The 18,062-nt window shown below is 46.2% G+C and overlaps 2 protein-coding genes across 2 annotated transcripts in view; one reads left to right on the top strand and one right to left on the bottom strand.

Annotated features, from left to right (window-relative positions):
* The window catches only part of LOC120038419 (NACHT, LRR and PYD domains-containing protein 12-like), a 127,657-nt gene that overhangs the window by 63,843 nt on the left and 45,752 nt on the right, over positions 1-18,062 (bottom strand). The window lies entirely within an intron of this gene.
* Positions 1-18,062, top strand: part of LOC120038410 (multidrug resistance-associated protein 1-like) — an 85,635-nt gene that overhangs the window by 61,039 nt on the left and 6,534 nt on the right. The window contains exons 12-25 of the mRNA XM_038984175.1: positions 32-178; positions 315-402; positions 770-966; positions 1,292-1,468; positions 3,115-3,282; positions 5,300-5,480; positions 6,189-6,261; positions 6,543-6,660; positions 7,419-7,626; positions 9,753-9,910; positions 12,418-12,570; positions 14,206-14,405; positions 15,379-15,505; positions 15,691-15,792. Of these exons, the coding sequence (XP_038840103.1) occupies positions 32-178; positions 315-402; positions 770-966; positions 1,292-1,468; positions 3,115-3,282; positions 5,300-5,480; positions 6,189-6,261; positions 6,543-6,660; positions 7,419-7,626; positions 9,753-9,910; positions 12,418-12,570; positions 14,206-14,405; positions 15,379-15,505; positions 15,691-15,792 (2,097 nt within the window). The remainder of the gene's footprint in view (positions 1-31; positions 179-314; positions 403-769; positions 967-1,291; positions 1,469-3,114; positions 3,283-5,299; positions 5,481-6,188; positions 6,262-6,542; positions 6,661-7,418; positions 7,627-9,752; positions 9,911-12,417; positions 12,571-14,205; positions 14,406-15,378; positions 15,506-15,690; positions 15,793-18,062) is intronic.

The following is an 18,062-nucleotide window of genomic DNA, read 5'->3' on the forward strand; positions in this document are numbered from 1 at the left end:
GCTGTCATAACCATGTCCTGTGCTCCTACAGATAGCGTTCGCCATGTTCGGCGTATACGTCCTCATCGACGATAAGAACATCCTCGACGCCCAGAAGGTGTTCGTTTCCATGGCTCTCATCAACATTTTGAAGACACCCCTCAGCCAGCTGCCCTTCGCTATGAGCACCACCATGCAGGTCAGTCAGGGGTCACGCCATGGTGATGTCATCACTAAGGGACCAAACAAAACAATGTAGCCCTGGCAAGGTTTATCATTAACGGATGATTGAAAATCATTTGAAATGTCTTTCATTCAAGTATTTGTGTGTGCAGGCCATTGTCTCCCTGAGGCGCCTGGGAAAGTTCCTGTGCCAGGATGAGCTGAAGCCTGACGACGTAGATAGAGAACCATACAGCCCTGGTGAGAACACACACACGCACTCACTCACTCACTCACTCACTCACTCACTCACTCACTCACTCACTCACGCACGCACGCACGCACGCACGCACGCACGCACGCACGCACGCACGCACGCACGCACTCACGCACGCACGCACGCACGCACGCTCACACCACACACAAAGATAAACAGAAAAGGAAATGGGTTTCTCAAAGCTGTGATATGTTTATTTTTTTATTTTTTTACTACATATCTCTCTTTCTCTACCCTCTTCTCGCTCTCTCTCCACATCTTACTCTCCCTCTCCTCTCCCTCCCTCTCCCTCCCTCTCCCTCCCCTCCCCTCCCTCCTCTCCCTGCCTCTCCCTCCCCCTCTCCCTCCCAGATGGTGATGGGGTGGTGATAGACAGCGGTACGTTTGGCTGGTCTAAGGAAGGTCCTCCCTGCCTGATGAGGATCAACGTGAGGGTGAAGAAGGGGTCTCTGGTAGCTGTGGTGGGACATGTAGGAGGTGGGAAGTCCTCCCTGCTATCAGCCATGCTTGGGGAGACAGAGAAGAGGAGTGGTCACGTCTCAATCAAGGTAGGTACTGCTACAATACCTTAGTGCAAAGGTGTGTCAAACTCGATTCCTGGAGGCTCAGAGTACTGCTGGTTTTCTGTTCTACCTGATAATTAATATCACCTACCTGGTGTCCCTGTCTTTCTCTCTACCTCTCTACCTCTCTACCTCTCTCTCTCTCTCCCTCCTACCCCCCCTCTCTCTCTGTCTCTCTCTCTGTCTCTCTCTCTGTGTGTGTGTGTCTCTCTCTCTCTGTGTCTCTCTCTCTCTGTCTGTCTCTCTCTCTCTCTCCTCTCTCTCTCTCTCCTCTCTCTCCCCTCTCTTCCCCCTCTCTCTCTCTCTCCAGGGCTCTGTGGCCTATGTACCTCAGCAGGCGTGGATCCAGAATGCCACCCTGAAAGACAACATAGTGTTTGGTCAGGAGAGGAAGGAGAGCTGGTACCACAGAGTTGTGGAGGCCTGCGCCCTGCTGCCAGACCTGGAGATCCTGCCTGCTGGAGACGGCACTGAGATCGGGGAGAAGGTGAGGACAGGAGGGGGTCTGCTGGGGGTTAGGGTTAGATCAGGGAGAAGGTGAGGACAGGAGGGGGTCTGCTGGGGGTTAGGGTTAGATCAGGGAGAAGGTGAGGACAGGAGGGGGTCTGCTGGGGGTTAGGGTTAGATCAGGGAGAAGGTGAGGACAGGAGGGGGTCTGCTGGGGGTTAGGGTTAGATCAGGGAGAAGGTGAGGACAGGAGGGGGTCTGCTGGGGGTTAGGGTTAGATCAGGGAGAAGGTGAGGACAGGAGGGGGTCTGCTGGGGGTTAGGGTTAGATCAGGGAGAAGGTGAGGACAGGAGGGGGTCTAGTGGGGGTTAGGGTTAGATCAGGTATAAGGTGAGGACAGGAGGGGGTCTAGTGGGGGTTAGGGTTAGATCAGGGAGAAGGTGAGGACAGGAGGGGGTCTAGTGGGGGTTAGGGTTAGATCAGGGAGAAGGTGAGGACAGGAGGGGGTCTGGTAGGGGATAGGGTTAGATCAGGGAGAAGGTGAGGACAGGAGGGGTCTGGTGGGGGTTAGGGTTAGGGTTAGATCAGGGAGAAGGTGAGGACAGGAGGGGGTCTGGGGGGGGTTAGGGTTAGGTCGGGGAGAAGGTGAGGACAGGAGGGGGTCTGCTGGGGGTTAGGGTTAGATCAGGGAGAAGGTGAGGACAGGAGGGGGTCTGCTGGGGGTTAGGGTTAGATCAGGGAGAAGGTGAGGACAGGAGGGGGTCTGCTGGGGGTTAGGGTTAGATCAGGGAGAAGGTGAGGACAGGAGGGGGTCTGCTGGGGGTTAGGGTTAGATCAGGGAGAAGGTGAGGACAGGAGGGGGTCTGCTGGGGGTTAGGGTTAGATCAGGGAGAAGGTGAGGACAGGAGGGGGTCTGCTGGGGGTTAGGGTTAGATCAGGGAGAAGGTGAGGACAGGAGGGGGTCTGCTGGGGGTTAGGGTTAGATCAGGGAGAGGGTATAGCAACACCCCTGTTCTTTACTGTGTGATCCCTGTTTGTTTGATTGGTTGATCAGTTGATTGATTGATTAGTTGATTTATTCATTCATTAGTTCATTCATGTATACATCCGTTCATTCGTTCATTGTCTTGTATGAGTATAGTGTACTTTACCTCAGGAAGGTTTCATCCTGCAGGTAGAGAAACTAATCAATACATTAAGGTTGTCCTTTCTCTCCCCAGAGTCTGAACCAATCAGGGGGTCAGAAGCAGAGAGTCAGTCTGGCCACTGACTGATATGTTCTCTCTCTGTCTCCCTTCTCTCTCTCCCTCTCCCTCCTCCCATACTCTACCTCCTTCTCCCCCCTCTCTCTCTCCCTCCCTCCCTCCCCTCTCTCCCTCCCCCTCACACTCCTTCCCCTCCTCCCCCCCTCCCTCCCCCTCATATCTCTCCCTTCCCCTCACACTCCTTATCCTCCTCCCCCTTCTCTCCCCCCCTCTCTCCCTCCCTCCCCTCCCTCCCCTCTCTCTCCCTCCCCCACACTCCTTCTCCTCCGCCCCCTTCTCCCCCTCTCTCCCTCCCTCCCTCCCCTCTCTCTCCCTCCCCCTCACACTCCTCCCCCCTCTCTCCCTCCCTCCCCTCTCTCTCCCTCCCCCTCACACTCCTTCTCCTCCTCTCACTGCCGTTCCTCCTCCTCCCCCATCCCAGGGTCTGAATCTATCAGGTGGTCAGAAGCAGAGAGTCAGTCTGGCCAGGGCCGTGTACAGGAAGGCTGACGTCTATCTCCTAGACGACCCTCTGTCTGCCGTCGACGCCCACGTGGGTCAACACATCTTTGAGAGGGTGTTTGGTCCTCAAGGACTGCTCAAAGACCAGGTCATTATTTAACAGACACCAGTGTGTGTACAACATTCATGTGTGTAAATGTTCCATAAAGACACAAACTACAAGCAAGTTCCTGTCAGTCTCCTCCAGCAACTGAAATGGATCGATATGATCTAACAGTTGTGTGTTCAGTGTCTGTGTGTTCAGTGTCCAGTGTTCAGAGTCCAGTGTTCAGTGTCTATGTGTTCAGTGTCTGTGTGTTCAGTGTCCAGTGTTCAGTGTCTGTGTGTTCAGTGTCTGTGTGTTCAGAGTCTGCGTGTTCAGCGTCTGCATGTTCAGTGTCTGCGTGTTCAGAGTCTGCGTGTTCAGAGTCTGCGTGTTCAGTGTCTGCGTGTTCAGTGTGTGCGTGTTCAGTGTGTGCGTGTTCAGAGTCTGTGTGTTCAGAGTCTGTGTGTTCAGTGTCTTTGGGTTCAGTATCTGTGTGTTCAGTGTCTGTGTGTTCATTGTCTGCTGAACACGTGTGCATCATTTACTGTGAATGTGGTCTCATTGTGAACAGTGCCTTTAAAAGTGCATCGCAGACAAAGCACGCTGGTATTGAATCCCGCTCTAAGTCTGTTTATGATTTATGCAGTCAAACTACCATGTCTTCTCTCTAAACCTTCAGACTACCATGTGTTCTCTCTAAACCTTCTGACTACCATGTGTGTTTTCTCTAAACCTTCAGACTACCATATGTTCTCTAAACCTTCAGACTACCATGTGTTCTCTCTAAACCTTCAGACTACCATGTGTTCTCTAAACCTTCAGACCACCATGTGTTCTCTCTAAACCTTCAGACTGCAATGTGTTCTCTCTAAACCTTCAGACTACCATGTGTTCTATCTAAACCTTCAGACCACCATGTGTTCTCTAAACCTTCAGACTACCATGTGTTCTCTCTAAACCTTCAGACTACCATGTGTTCTATCTAAACCTTCAGACCACCATGTGTTCTCTCTAAACCTTCAGACTACCATGTGTTCTATCTAAACCTTCAGACCACCATGTGTTCTCTAAACCTTCAGACTACCATGTGTTCTCTCTAAACCTTCAGACTACCATGTGTTCTATCTAAACCTTCAGACCACCATGTGTTCTCTAAACCTTCAGACTACCATGTGTTCTCTCTAAACCTTCAGACCACCATGTGTTCTCTCTAAACCTTCAGACTACCATGTGTTCTCTCTAAACCTTCAGACTACCATTTGTTCTCTCTAAACCTTCAGACTACCATGTGTTCTCTCTAAACCTTCAGACTACCATGTGTTCTCTCTAAACCTTCAGACTACCATGTGTTCTCTCTAAACCTTCAGACTGCAATGTGTTCTCTCTAAACCTTCAGACTACCATGTGTTCTCTCTAAACCTTCAGACCACCATGTGTTCTCTAAACCTTCAGACTACCATGTGTTCTCTAAACCTTCAGACTACCATGTGTTCTCTAAACCTTCAGACTACCATGTGTTCTCTCTAAACCTTCAGACCACCATGTGTTCTCTCTAAACCTTCAGACTACCATGTGTTCTCTCTAAACCTTCAGACTACCATGTGTTCTCTCTAAACCTTCAGACTACCATGTGTTCTCTAAACCTTCAGACTGCCATGTGTTCTCTCTAAACCTTCAGACCGCCATGTGTTCTCTAAACCTTCAGACTACCATGTGTTCTCTCTAAACCTTCAGACTACCATGTGTTCTCTCTAAACCTTCAGACTACCATGTGTTCTCTCTAAACCTTCAGACTACCATGTGTTCTCTAAACCTTCAGACTACCATGTGTTCTCTCTAAACCTTCAGACTACCATGTGTTCTCTCTAAAGCTTCAGACTACCATGTGTTCTCTCTAAACCTTCAGACTACCATGTGTTCTCTCTAAACCTTCAGACTACCATGTGTTCTCTCTAAACCTTCAGACTACCATGTGTTCTCTCTAAACCTTCAGACTACCATGTGTTCTCTCTAAACCTTCAGACTACCATGTGTTCTCTCTAAACCTTCAGACTACCATGTGTTCTTTCTAAACCTTCAGACTCGTGTCCTGGTGACCCATGGTCTGAGCTTCCTGCCCCAGGCAGACCTGATCCTGGTGATGGTGGAGGGAGAGATCACTGAGAGGGGCTCCTACCTGGAACTGATGGCACGTGACGGGGCCTTCGCTGAGTTCATCAGACTCTTCGCCGGGAACGAGCGCAAGGAGCGCTCACACAGAGGTGAGGAGAGAGATGGAACACTCTCAACAGGCTACAACCACCTGGTGATCAAGCAGTGTTTCGATTGGCTAGAGAGGTGTTTAGTAGAAGTTTATTCAAAACAAACTACATATGTTGGATCTTAATTTGGCCATTATTGTCGCCGCAAAATAATCCTGCAGCAAAAGGATTTGAACGTTTAGTCTATAATGTTTATTGATTGGTGGTTAGGCTATTAGCAGGCCAAAATGAGGCTGCATGAAAAGTGCAATACTGTTAACATAACCGTGTGTTGGTGCAGTTTTTCAGTGAATTTATTTATATCATGAAGCTCATCTGCATGTTCTGCGGTGCAGAAAAATTCTCAGCAACAAAAGAGTGATCAAATTAAGATCCTACATATGTAAAAAAAATAACCTTGAAGCTGGTGTGTAGTAGAGCTCCTCATTTCATTACCCGAACTCTGTCATGATATTACTACCAAACTGAGCTCCTCATTTCATTACCTAGCCCGAACTCTGTCATGATATTACTACCAAACTGAGCTCCTCATTTCATTACCTAGCCCGAACTCTGTCATGATATTACTACCAAACTGAGCTCCTCATTTCATTACCTAGCCCGAACTCTGTCGTGATATTACTACCAAACTGAACCGTGATCTGACAGGCAGGAAGGACCCATGTCTAAACTGTGCTGACATCATGTTGTTGTTGTTGTTGTTTACAGGAACCAGGAAGTCGGTATCTCGTCTGAGTATGACAGACTTCTCCATAGATCTGTCTCAGGAGCAGCTCATTAGGTATGACTCCTGACCTTCAACAAACACACTGAGAGTCCCCAACAGGAGGGTTCAACAGCTGTGGTGTTTGGGGTTGGCAGTACCAGGTTCATGAGCCAGACAGCTTAATAAACACTGACCCCCTGGGGGGGACAGGTCTTATCAAGTCTCTCTCTCTCTCTCTCTCTCTCTCTCTCTCTCTCTCTCTCTCTCTCTCTCTCTCTCTCTCTCTCTCTCTCTCTCTCTCTCTCTCTCTCTCTCTCTCTCTCTATTTTCTATCTTCTCTCTTCTCTTTCTCTCAGTGGAGACATGATGAGTAGTGCCAGTGTTCAGACCATGGAGGCCATCTCAGACACAGAGGACCAGGAACAGGAAGTCCTGGGGAAACTGACAGAGGCTGACAAGGCCAACACAGGAAAGGTGAGTAGTACAGTACTGACACATACCTACTGACAGACAAGGTGAGTAGGGTGGTACTGACACACAACCACTGACAGGCCACAGACAATGTGAGCAGTACAGTACTGACAGACTACAGACAAGGTGAGCAGTACAGTACTGACAGACTACAGACAAGGTGAGCAGTGCAGTACTGACAGACTACAGACAAGGTGAGCAGTGCAGTACTGACAGACTACAGACAAGGTGAGCAGTGCAGTACTGACAGACTACAGACAAGGTGAGCAGTGCAGTACTGACAGACTACAGACAAGGTGAGCAGTACAGTACTGACAGACTACAGACAAGGTGAGCAGTGCAGTACTGACAGACTACAGACAAGGTGAGCAGTACAGTACTGACAGACTACAGACAATGTGAGCAGTACAGTACTGACAGACTACAGACAAGGTGAGCAGTGCAGTAGGCTAACATAGGAAAGGTGAGTACTGAAGGCTAACATAGGAAAGGTGAGTACTGAAGTAATTACTGTGTTCCTCTCCCTCTCTCCCTCTCCCCCTCTCTCCCTCTCTCCCCCTCTCTCCCTCTCCCCTCTCTCTCCCTCTCTCTCCCTCCCTCCTCTCCCTCCCTCTCCCCCTCCCCCCCCCCCTCTCTCCCTCTCCCCCTCTCTCCCTCTCTCCCCCTCTGTCCCTCTCTCCCCCCCTTCCCTCCCTCTCTCTCCCCCTCTCCCCCTCTCCCCCTCTCTCCCTCTCTCTCTCTCTCTCTCTCTCTCCCTCTAGGTGAAACTAGAGATGTATGTGGAGTACTTCAGGACCATTGGTCTGGCTCTGATCATCCCCATAGTCTTCCTGTATGCATTCCAGCAGGCCGCCTCCCTCGCCTACAACTATTGGCTTAGCGTCTGGTCCGACGATCCAATCATCAACGGCACCCAGATCGACACAGACCTGAAACTGGGCGTGTTCGGAGCCCTGGGGTTCGCTCAAGGTGGGTTAGGGGCGGGGCAAGGAGGGTTATGATGATGTCACTAAAGACCTGTACCTGAGCTGCAGGGTTAGACAGGTGTGGTTGGACAGGTGTGGTTGGATAGGTGTGGTTAGACAGGTGTGGTTGGACAGGTAAGGTTAGATAGGTGTGGTTAGACAGGTGTGGTTAGACATGTGTGTTTGGACAGGTAAGGTTAGATAGGTGTGGTTGGACAGGTGTGGTTAGACATGTGTGTTTGGACAGGTAAGGTTAGATAGGTGTGGTTGGACAGGTGTGGTTAGACAGGTGTGGTTGGACAGGTGTAGTTAGACAGGTGTGGTTGGACAGGTGTGGTTGGACAGGTAAGGTTAGATAGGTGTGGTTGGACAGGTGTGGTTGGACAGGTAAGGTTAAATAGGTGTGGTTGGACAGGAGTGGTTGGACAGGTAAGGTTAGATAGGTGTGGTTGGACAGGTGTGGTTGGACAGGTAAGGTTAGATAGGTGTGGTTGGACAGGTGTGGATGGACAGGTAAGGTTAGATAGGTGTGGTTGGACAGGTAAGGTTAGATAGGTGTGGTTGGACAGGTAAGGTTAGATAGGTGTGGTTGGACAGGGGTGGTTGGACAGGTGTGGTTGGACAGGTGTGGTTGGACAGGTGTGGTTGGACAGGTAAGGTTAGATAGGTGTGGTTGGACAGGTAAGGTTAGATAGGTGTGGTTGGACAGGTGTGGACCCCCTCTCTCCCACCACTCCTTCATTTCTCTCACCTCTCTCTCACATTCCTTCATTTCTCTAACCCCTCTCCCTATCTCTCCCACATTCCTTCATTTCTCTAACCCCTCTCCCTCTCTCTCCCACATTCCTTCATTTCGCTAACCCCTCTCACTATCTCTCCCACATTCCTTCATTTCTCTAACCCCTCTCCCTATCTCTCCCCCATTCCTTCATTTCTCTAACCCCTCTCCCTCTCTCTCCCACATTCCTTCATTTCTCTAACCCCTCTCCCTCTCTCTCCCCCATTCCTTCATTTCTCTAACCCCTCTCCCTCTCTCTCCCCATTCCTTCATTTCTCTAACCCCTCTCCCTCTCTCTCCCCCCATTCCTTCATTTCTCTAACCCCTCTCCCTATCTCTCCCACATTCCTTCATTTCTCTAACCCCTCTCCATCTCTCTCCCCCCATTCCTTCATTTCTCTAACCCCTCTCCCTCTCTCTCCCACATTCCTTCATTTCTCTAACCCTTCTCCCTCTCTCTCCCCCCATTCCTTCATTTCTCTAACCCCTCTCCCTCTCTCTCCCACATTCCTTCATTTCTCTAACCCCTCTCCCTCTCTCTCCCACATTCCTTCATTTCGCTAACCCCTCTCCCTATCTCTCCCACATTCCTTCATTTCTCTAACCCCTCTCCCTATCTCTCCCCCATTCCTTCATTTCTCTAACCCCTCTCCCTCTCTCTCCCACATTCCTTCATTTCTCTAACCCCTCTCCCTCTCTCTCCCCCATTCCTTCATTTCTCTAACCCCTCTCCCTCTCTCTCCCCATTCCTTCATTTCTCTAACCCCTCTCCCTCTCTCTCCCCCCATTCCTTCATTTCTCTAACCCCTCTCCCTATCTCTCCCACATTCCTTCATTTCTCTAACCCCTCTCCATCTCTCTCCCCCCATTCCTTCATTTCTCTAACCCCTCTCCCTCTCTCTCCCACATTCCTTCATTTCTCTAACCCTTCTCCCTCTCTCTCCCCCCATTCCTTCATTTCTCTAACCCCTCTCCCTCTCTCTCCCACATTCCTTTATTTCTCTAACCCCTCTCCCTCTCTCTCCCCGTTCCTTCATTTCTCTAACCCCTCTCCCTCTCTCTCCCCCCATTCCTTAATTTCTCTAACCCCTCTCCCTATCTCTCCCACATTCCTTAATTTCTCTAACCCCTCTCCCTATCTCTCCCCATTCCTTAATTTCTCTAACCTCTCTCCCTAACTCTCCCCCATTCCTTCATTTCTCTAACCCCTCTCCCTATATCTCCCCCCATTCCTTCATTTCTCTAACCCCTCTCCCTATCTCTCCCCCATTCCTTCATTTCTCTAACCCCTCTCCCTATCTCTCCCCCCCTTCCTTCATTACTCTAACCTCTCCCTCTCTCACCCCATCTAGGTGTGTCTATCTTTGGCACCACAGTGGCCATCTCTCTGGGGGGGATAATCGCTTCTCGCCACCTCCACCTGGACCTCCTCAACAACGTCCTGCATTCCCCCATGGCCTTCTTCGAGGTCACACCCTCAGGAAACCTGCTGAACCGCTTCTCCAAGGAGGTGGGTTCTGTGTGTGTGTGTGTGTGTGTGTGTGTGTGTGTGTGTGTGTGTGTGTGTGTGTGTGTGTGTGTGTGTGTGTGTGTGTGTGTGTGTGTGTGTGTGTGTGTGTGTGTGTGTGTGTGTGTGTGTGTGTGTGTGTTTAGTTTCCCCATGGCCTTTTTCAAAGACACATCCTCAGGGAACCACCTCAACAGCTTTTCCAAGAGAGGTTGATTCGAATCCAGCTGGGGTCACCAATACACTAGTAGTCGTAATAGTAGCAGTTGTAATAGTAGCAGTATTTGTAATAGTAGTAGTAGTAGTAGTAGTAGTAGCAGTAGTAGTAGTAGTAGTAGTAGAAGCAGTAGTAGTAGTAGTAGAAGCAGCAGTAGTAGTAGTAGTAGTAGTTGTAATAGTAGTAGTTGTAATAGTAGTTGTAATGGTAGTAGTAGTAATATTAGTAGTAGTAGTAGTAATAGTAGTAGTCGTAATAGTAGGAATAGTTGTAAAAGTGGTAGTAGTTGTAATTGTAGTTGTTGTTGTAATTTTAGTAGTAGTTGTAAAAGTAGTAGTAGTAGTTGTAGTTGTTGTAATTGTAGTAGTTGTAATAGTAGTAGTAGTTGTAATAGTAGTTGTAATAGTTGTTGTAATAGTTGTAGTTGTAATAGTAGTAGTAGTTGTAATAGTAGTAGTTGTAATTGTAGTAGTAGTTGTTGTAATATTAATAGTTGTAGTTGTAATAGTAGTAGTAGTTGTAATAGTAGTAGTAGTAATTGTAGTAGTAGTTGTTGTAATATTAATAGTTGTAGTTGTAATAGTAGTAGTAGTTGTAATAGTTGTTGTAATAGTAGTAGTTGTAATAGTAGTAGTAGTAATTGTAGTAGTAGTAGTAGTAGTTGTAATAGTAGTAGTAGTAGTAGTTGTAATTGTAGTAGTAGTAGTAGTTGTAATAGTAGTAGTAGTAATTGTAGTAGTAGTTGTTGTAATATTAATAGTTGTAGTTGTAATAGTAGTAGTAGTTGTAATAGTAGTTGTAATAGTTGTTGTAATAGTAGTAGTTGTAATAGTAGTTGTAATAGTAGTAGTTGTTGTTGTAATTGTAGTAGTAGTAGTAGTTGTAATAGTAGTAGTAGTAGTTGTAATAGTAATAGTAGTAGTTGTAATAGTTGTAGTAGTAGTTGTAATAGTTGTAATAGTAGTAGTTGTAATAGTAGTAGTTGTTGTTGTAATTGTAGTAGTAGTAGTAGTTGTAATAGTAGTAGTAGTAGTTGTAATAGTAATAGTAGTAGTTGTAATAGTTGTAGTAGTAGTTGTAATAGTAATAGTAGTAGTTGTAATAGTTGTAGTAGTAGTTGTAATAGTAGTAGTAGTTGTAACAGTAGTTGCAATAGTAGTAGTTGTAATTGTAGTAGTAGTTGTAATAGTAGTAGTAGTTGTTGTAATTGTAGTAGTAGTAGTTGTTGTAATAGTAGTAGTTGTAATTGTAGTAGTAGTTGTAATAGTAGTAGTAGTAGTAGTAGTTGTAATAGTAGTAGTTGTTGTTGTAATTGTAGTAGTAGTAGTTGTTGTAATAGTAGTAGTTGTAATAGTAGTTGTTGTAATAGTAGTTGTTGTAATTGTAGTAGTAGTTGTAATAGTAGTAATAGTAGTAGTTGTAATAGTAGTTGTTGTAATAGTAGTTGTTGTAATAGTAATAGTTGTAATTGTAGTAGTCGTTGTAATAGTAGTAGTAGTAGTAGTAATAGTAGTTGTAATAGTAGTAGTAGTTGTTGTAATTGTAGTAGTAGTAGTTGTTGTAATAGTAGTAGTTGTAATTGTAGTAGTAGTTGTTGTAATTGTAGTAGTAGTAGTTGTTGTAATAGTAGTAGTTGTAATTGTAGTAGTAGTTGTAATAGTAGTAGTAGTAGTAGTAGTTGTAATAGTAGTAGTTGTTGTTGTAATAGTAGTAGTAGTAGTTGTAATAGTAGTAGTTGTTGTTGTAATTGTAGTAGTAGTAGTATTAGTTGTAATAGTAGTAGTAGTAGTAGTAGTAGTTGTAATAGTATAGTTGTAATAGTAGTAGTAGTAATAGTAGTAGGTGTAATAGTAGTTCTAATAGTAGTAGTAGTAATAGTAGTAGTAGTAGTAGTAGTAGTTGTAATAGTAGTAGTAGTAGTAGTACTAATAGTGGTTGTAATATTAGTAGTTGTTGTTGTAATTGTAGTAGTAGTAGTAGTAGTTGTTGTAATTGTAATAGTAGTAGTTGTAATAGTAGTTTTAATGGTAGTAGTATAAATAATAGTAATTGTAATAGTAGTAGTTGTAATAGTAGTTGTAATGGTAGTAGTATAAATAATAGTAGTTGTAATAGTAGTAGTTGTTGTAGTAGTAGTTGTAATATTAGTAGTAGTAGTAGTTGTAGTAGTTGTAATAGTAGTAGTAGTAATAGTAGTAGTAGTAGTAGTAGTAGTAGTAGTAATAGTAGTGATAGTCGTCAAAGTATATATAACTCGTATGCTAAATACCATGTATTGTAATAATTATTCTAGGTGGATGCCATTGACTGTATGATCCCTGATGGTCTGAAGATGATGCTGGGATACCTGTTCAAACTGCTAGAGGTCTGCATCATCGTTCTGGTGGCCATGCCCTTTGCTGGGGTGATTCTGCTGCCGCTCACACTGCTCTACGCATTCATACAGGTAGGATTACAGTAGAGCTGGGTTCAATACTATTTCATTCATACAGGTAGGATTACAGTAGAGCTGGGTTCAAATACTATTTCATTCGTACAGGTAGGATTACAGTAGAGCTGGGTTCAAATACTACTTCATTCATACAGGTAGGATTACAGTAGAGCTGGGTTCAATACTACTTCATTCATACAGGTAAGATTACAGTAGAGTTGTGTTCAAATACTATTTCATTCATACAGGTAGGATTACAGTAGAGCTGGGAACAAATACTACTTCATTCACACAGGTAGGATTACAGTAGAGCTGGGGTCAAATACTATTTCATTCATACAGGTAGGATTACAGTAGAGCTGGGAACAAATGCTATTTCATTCATACAGGTAGGATTACAGTAGACCTGGCTTCAAATACTTTGTAAAATATCACAATTACTTCCACATACGTATGAAGTATTCATATATCCTTCATTTGAAAAGATTTGAAAAGACAAGTTGTTTAATATTTGAACGTATTTGTAAATACACTTGGATATTATTTGAAAACACTCAAATACACTGACTAAAATAAACTCCCATGCATTTAACCCAGGTATTTGAATAGTATTTGAAAATATTCTCAAGCACAATTTGGTAGACTATTTGGTTTTTACCAATAACCATTCAAATACTCAAATATTTCCGTTGGACTGTGGATTTGAAAAATCTCAAACAGACAAAAAAAATATTTTAAATACCAGACACTCAAATACACATTATTAGAACCCAGCTCCACTTTACAGGTTCAATATGTAAAATACACTGTCTGTCTGTCTGCCTGTCCCTCTGAATGTCTGCCTGCCTGTCTATCTGAATGTCTGTCTGCCTGCCTTCCTGTCTGCCTGTCCATCTGAATGTCTGTCTGCCTGCCTATCTGTCTGCCTGTCTGTCCCTTTGAATGTCTGTCTGTCTGCCTGTCCGTCTGAATGTCTGTCTGCCTGCCTTCCTGTCTGCCTGTCCGTCTGAATGTCTGTCTGCCTGCCTGTCTGCCTGCCTGTCTGGCCCTTTGAATGTCTGTCTGTCTGTCTGAATGCCTGCCTGCCTGCCTGTCTGTCCCTCTGAATGTCTATCTGCCTGTCTGTCCCTCTGAATGTCTGTATGCCTGGCTGCCTACCTGTCTGTCCCTCTGAATGTCTGTATGCCTGGCTGCCTGCCTGTCTGTCCCTCTGAATGTTTGTATGCCTGGCTGCCTGCCTGTCTGTCCCTCTGAATGTCTGTATGCCTGCCTGCCTGTCTGTCCCTCTGAATGTCTGTATGCCTGCCTGTCTGTCCCTCGAAACGTCTGTCTGCCTGCCTGCCTGTCTGTCCCTCTGAATGCCTGCCTGCCTGTCTCTCCCTCTGAATGTCTGTATGTCTGCCTGTCTGTCCCTCTAAATGTCTGTCTGTCTGCCTGCCTGCCTGCCCCTCTGTCTGCCTGCCTGCCTGTCTGTCCCTCTGAATGTCTGTATGTCTGCCTGCCTGTCTGTCCCTCTAAATGTCTGTCTGCCTGCCTGCCTGCCCCTCTGAATGCCTGCCTGCCTGGCTGTCCCTCTGAATGTCTGTCTGTCTGTCAGATTAAGATGAATTAGTTTTCTCCATATTCTCCCCCCCCCCATCTTTCCTGTAGAGGTTTTACGTGGCTACATCGTGCCAGCTCCGTCGGCTAGAGGCAGTCAGTCGTTCTCCCATCTACACCCACTTCAATGAGACGGTCCAGGGGGCCAGTGTGATCAGGGCCTTCTCAGAGCAGGAACGCTTCATCCTGCAGGCTAACGTACGCATTGACCACAACCAGACAGCGTACTTCCCACGCTTCGTAGCCACCAGGTAGGTGTACTGTAATCTGGAGTGGTATGTATTATCTAACTATCTGCAGTAGTCACTGTAATCTGGTGTGGTATGTATTATCTAACTATCTGCAGTAGTCACTGTAATCTGGTGTGGTATGTATTATCTAACTGACTTCAGTAGTCACTGTAATCTGGTGTGGTATGTATTATCTAACTAACTGCAGTACTGTAGTCTGGTGTGGTATGTATTATCTAACTAACTGCTGTACTGTAATCTGGTGTGGTATGTATTATCTAACTAACGGCAGTAGTCACTGTAATCTGGTGTGGTATGTATTATCTAACTGCAGTAGTCACTGTAATCTGATGTGGTATGTATTATCTAACTACCTGCAGTACTGTAATCTGGTGTGGTATGTATAATCTAAATAACTGCAGTATTCACTGTAATCTGGTGTGGTATGTATAATCTAACTAACTGCAGTATTCACTGTAATCTGGTGTGGTATGTACTAAGCATCTCAGAGTAGGAGGGCTAATCTCGAACCTTCAACGGTTCTTTGGCTGTCCCCATAGGAGAACCCTCTGAAGAGCCCTTTAAAGTTGCTTTTTACAGATGGTTCTACCTTGAACCCAAACGAGTTCTACCTGGAACCCAAAGGAGTTCGACCTGGAACCCAAAGGAGTTCGACCTGGAACCCAAAGGAGTTCGACCTGGAACCCAAAGGAGTTCGACCTGGAACCCAAAGGAGTTCGACCTGGAACCCAAAGGAGTTCTACCTGGAACCCAAAGGCGTTCCCCTATGGGGACAAACTAATAACCCTTTTAGAATCCTATTTTATATGAGTGTAGGATCAGTTCCCTTCCTGTCCATGGAATCTTGTTCATTGTGATCCAAACGGAAAAAGCGGATCCTAGATATTACTCTGATATGTTTGATACATAAGGCACCTGAGCTATGAACCCTGTGTCATCTTAACCCCTGACCTCTGTCCTGCGCTGTCTGCAGGTGGCTGGCGGTGAACCTAGAGTTCCTGGGGAATCTGTTGGTGCTGGCAGCAGCCACCTTGGCTGTGATGGGCAGAGACACACTGAGCCCTGGTATAGTAGGACTGGCTGTGTCACACTCACTACAGGTACACACACACACACTCACGCACACACACACACACACACACACACACACACACACACACACACACACACACACACACACACACACACACACACACACACACACACACACACACACACACACACACACACACACACACACACACACACACCAGTAACTTGTGACAACCTGTGATGTAATGTGTAGGTGACAGGTATTCTGAGCTGGATCGTGAGGTCCTGGACTGATGTAGAGAACAACATTGTGTCTGTGGAGAGAGTTAAGGAGTACGCCGACACACCAAAGGAGGTGAGTGGCTGTAAAACTATATTATCCTGCTATTCTAATATGTATCTACTTTACTGGTCAGGTGTAAACTATACTATCCTACCGCTCAAAGAGAGGATCTACTTTACTGGTCAGGTGTAAACTATACTATCCTACCCCTCAAAGAGAGGATCTACTTTACTGGTCAGGTGTAAACTATACTATCCTACCCCTCAAAGAGAGGATCTACTTTACTGGTCAGGTGTAAACTATACTATACTACCCCTCAAAGAGAGGATCTACTTTACTGGTCAGGTGTAAACTATACTATACTACCCCTCAAAGAGAGGATCTACTTTACTGGTCAGGTGTAAACTATACTATACTACCCCTCAAAGAGAAGATCTACTTTACTGGTCAGGTGTAAACTATACTATACTACCCCTCAAAGAGAGGATCTACTTTACTGGTCAGGTGTAAACTATACTATCCTACCGCTCAAAGAGAGGATCTACTTTACTGGTCAGGTGTAAACTATATTATCCTACCCCTCAAAGAGAGGATCTAGTTTACTGGTCAGGTGTAAACTATACTATCCTACCGCTCAAAGAGAGGATCTACTTTACTGGTCAGGTGTAAACTATACTATCCTACCCCTCATAGAGAGGATCTAGTCTACTGGTCAGGTGTAAACTATACTATCCTACCCCTCAAAGAGAGGATCTACTTTACTGGTCAGGTGTAAACTATACTATACTACCCCTCAAAGAGAGGATCTACACTGCTCAAAAAAATTAAGGGAACACTTAAACAACACAATGTAACTCCAAGTCAATCACACTTCTGTGAAATCAAACTGTCCACTTAGGAAGCAACACTGATTGACAATAAATTTCACATGCTATTGTGCAAATGGAATAGACAAAAGGTGGAAATTATAGGCAATTAGCAAGACACCCACAATAAAGGAGTGGTTCTGCAGGTGGTGACCACAGACCACTTCTCAGTTCCTATGCTTCCTGGCTGATGTTTTGGTCACTTTTGAATGCTGGCGGTGCTTTCACTCTAGTGGTAGCATGAGACGGAGTCTACAACCCACACAAGTGGCTCAGGTAGTGCAGCTCATCCAGGATGGCACATCAATGCCAGCTGTGGCAAGAAGGTTTGCTGTGTCTGTCAGCGTAGTGTCCAGAGCATGGAGGCGCTACCAGGAGACAGGCCAGTACATCAGGAGACGTGGAGGAGGCCGTAGGAGGGCAACAACCCAGCAGCAGGACCACTACCTCCGCCTTTGTGCAAGGAGGAGCAGGTGGAGCACTGCCAGAGCCCTGCAAAATGACCTCCAGCAGGCCACAAATGTGCATGTGTCTGCTCAAACGGTCAGAAACAGACTCCATGAGGGTGGTATGAGGGCCCGACGTCCACAGGTGGGGGTTGTGCTTACAGCCCAACACCGTGCAGGACGTTTGGCATTTGCCAGAGAACACCAAGATTGGCAAATTCGCCACTGGCGCCCTGTGCTCCTCACAGATGAAAGCAGGTTCACACTGAGCACATGTGACAGACGTGACAGAGTCTGGAGATGCCGTGGAGAACGTTCTGCTGCCTGCAACATCCTCCAGCATGACCGGTTTGGCGGTGGGTCAGTCATGGTGTGGGGTGGCATTTCTTTGGGGGGCCGCACAGCCCTCCATGTGCTCGCCAGAGGTAGCCTGACTGCCATTAGGTACCGAGATGAGATCCTCAGACCCCTTGTGAGACCATATGCTGGTGCGGTTGGCCCTGGGTTCCTCCTAATGCAAGACAATGCTAGACCTCATGTGGCTGGAGTGTGTCAGCAGTTCCTGCAAGAGGAAGGCATTGATGCTATGGACTGGCCCGCCCGTTCCCCAAACCTGAATCCAATTGAGCACATCTGGGACATCATGTCTCGCTCCATCCACCAGCGCCACGTTGCACCACAGACTGTCCAGGAGTTGGCGGATGCTTTAGTCCAGGTCTGTGAGGAGATCCCTCAGGAGACCATCCGCCACCTCATCAGGAGCATGCCCAGGCGTTGTAGGGAGGTCATACAGGCACGTGGAGGCCACACACACACTACTGAGCCTCATTTTGACTTGTTTTAAGGACATTACATCAAAGTTGGATCAGCCTGTAGTGTGGTTTTCCACTTTAATTTTGAGTGTCTCCAAATCCAGACCTCCATGGGTTGATAAATTTGATTTACATTGATCATTTTTGTGTGATTTTGTTGTCAGCACATTCAACTATGTAAAGAAAAAAGTATTTAATAAGAATAGTTCATTCATTCA

Source organism: Salvelinus namaycush, unplaced genomic scaffold (genome assembly GCF_016432855.1).
Source record: "Salvelinus namaycush isolate Seneca unplaced genomic scaffold, SaNama_1.0 Scaffold22, whole genome shotgun sequence".
Lineage (NCBI taxonomy): Eukaryota > Metazoa > Chordata > Actinopteri > Salmoniformes > Salmonidae > Salvelinus > Salvelinus namaycush.